The sequence below is a fragment of the Plectropomus leopardus genome, chromosome 4 (genome assembly GCF_026936395.1).
Source record: "Plectropomus leopardus strain MGB_pleo_1.0 chromosome 4, ASM2693639v1, whole genome shotgun sequence".
Taxonomy (NCBI): domain Eukaryota; kingdom Metazoa; phylum Chordata; class Actinopteri; order Perciformes; family Serranidae; genus Plectropomus; species Plectropomus leopardus.
The window spans coordinates 11,542,779-11,545,000 of NC_142179.1; the positions used below are offsets into that span (position 1 = coordinate 11,542,779).

At 40.8% G+C, this 2,222-nt stretch overlaps 1 protein-coding gene across 1 annotated transcript in view; it reads right to left on the reverse strand.

Moving 5' to 3' along the window:
• Positions 1 to 361: 361 nt before the first annotated feature.
• fgf10b (fibroblast growth factor 10b) overlaps positions 362 to 2,222 on the reverse strand; it is an 8,477-nt gene continuing 6,616 nt past the window's right edge. Inside the window, exons 2-3 of the mRNA XM_042488665.2 lie at positions 1,571 to 1,674; positions 362 to 1,188 (exon numbers count right to left, since the gene is read on the reverse strand). Of these exons, the coding sequence (XP_042344599.1) occupies positions 997 to 1,188; positions 1,571 to 1,674 (296 nt within the window). The 3' untranslated portion in view covers positions 362 to 996. The remainder of the gene's footprint in view (positions 1,189 to 1,570; positions 1,675 to 2,222) is intronic.

Consider the following 2,222-nt stretch of genomic DNA (forward strand, 5'->3'; position numbering starts at 1 on the left):
ATTAGAGCAATGGTTGCCACATGGAATATCTGGCCAGTTGCCTTTTGTCCCTCCCTACCTCAGAGGGGCCAGATAAGAATAGACATACTGTGACCTGAACATTCAAAAGAGTTTCTCACTACTTGCAGTAAAGGTTTTTTTTTTTTTTTTTTGAGATTATTTTTTTGAGCTTTTTACCCTTATTGATAGGACAGAGTGAGCATGAAAGAGGGGAGAGAGAGGGAATGGCATGCAGCAAAAGGCTGAACTCGTGGCCGCTGCAGCAAGGACTTAGCTTTTGTCCATTGGGGGGCCCGCCATACCAAGTGTGTTATTGGGCACCCTGTTTGTGGTTTATTTTTGAGGAAGTAAGACAGCTACATTGCAGAGGAGAAAGTGGTATTTTATTTTCACATAACAGAGTTCCTATAAAAAGTAAAGAATGCAAAGGAATGCTTCCTTGTAAGTGTTCCCCTCCAGTTAAATATTTCACAAAATAAATAAATCATTACAATACAGTCAAAACACAGTGGTTAAGTATCAAACATTTGCTTTAAATGGGTTGTATCCTCTATTATTTTACGTGATAAACTGACTGATCACTTTGCTCATCTTGTCCATTTCCTATCTCTTCCCTTTATGTTGGTGTCTGAGAATATGGAGAATATGGATTATAAATAACATCTGCATCTACCGCAATACATTAGCTGGGACATTATCTTCTGTTTTGTCCACATTACACACATACTTCAGTTGCAAGTGTTTGGCACAGAAAAAAAGGATAAATATTGCATCCCGTGCCACAGAAAACACAGATATCATCTTCTCCTACTCAATAAAGTAAATAATCTCAGCCAAAGTCAGGAGCAGAGACCATATTTATGTGTTACAGTGTTAGTGCCTTGTTTCCAAATGAGAGATTTCTGTGAGTGTCTTTATTTTACAGCTTTTTTTCCAGTATTAAAAACCTCTCTGTCCAGTGCTGCGTGTCCTCCTCCTCCACTTGAGTAATCCAGCTCACACCATAATTGGAAGGAAGTGGGTGGCCGTGTTCTTCCTGCGGGTTTTCTTCCCTCTCAGTGGCTTCCCGTGGACGTTCAGGCCCACAAACATCTGCCGCTTCTTGTTCCTCCACTCAGCTGATGCGTACGTGTTGTAGCCGTTCTCCTCAATGCGCTCCTTCAGGGTGCAGTCGACACCAAACTCTCTCTGGAAAAACAACAGGTATCATGTTTCAGTGTTAAAACCGCAGCATGTGAGGCTAAAGTAAAACATACAACATATTCTTGTGCAAACACATTGTGGCTGCACATTGTACCTTGTTTATTTACCACTCCTTAATCTACATGTTTTGCTTCGTGTACTTGTGCATAAACTAGCATGCACTTTGGAAATTGCAGTTAGAGGTTCGTGTGTGTGTGTGTGTGTGTGTGTGTGTGTGTGTGTGTGTGCGTGTGTGTGTGTGTTTAGAGTTGACCCAGCAGTAAGAGAAGTAAAGATAAGGCCTCCTTTGATAAGGACTGAAGAATCTAAAGCTATCTATCTCTCTCTCTCTAGAGCATCCAGATTGACCCCTGACCCGGATACTAACCGCTCCATACAGCTCTCCCTTCCTGCTGATGGCCAGATAGTAGTTGCTGTTCAGCCCTTTGATGGCCACCACTCCCACGTCCACCGATGTGATTTCCAGAATACCTAGGATTCAGCAAAAAGACAATTATATCAAGATGTGTCAACATTCAGAGAGTGCATTAGTAAAATCCAGGGCGTAGGTTTGGTTTTTACATTGTGGGGACACATATGATATTTTAATAAAACCTAGATACCAAATGGCAATGGCACCTATTCATCCCCATTGAGTTGCTCGCATGGTGTATATGCCCCAATAAATGTTTACCTTCCAGGTTTACGATGACAATTAGATGCATCTTTTACAATGATCGTTTATAGGAAAAATACTTTTTGGACAGTCAGGGATTTTTTTTCTGCAATATTACAAATGACCACAAGGAAAAATTGTCTGCAAGGCTGAGCTGCTTTCCTCAGAGTCCTCAACCAGAAAGTACTGAGCATCAAACACTTGATATACTGCATTGTGGGAATTTTTTTTTTTGTACCATATGGTGACTTTTCTGCATCAATTTATGATGTCAACCTTTTCAGTTGTTTCAAAATAAAAGTCCTTTGCTACTTTCACGTTCTTATTGAGGGGACACATGAACACGGGCTAAATATTGACAGTG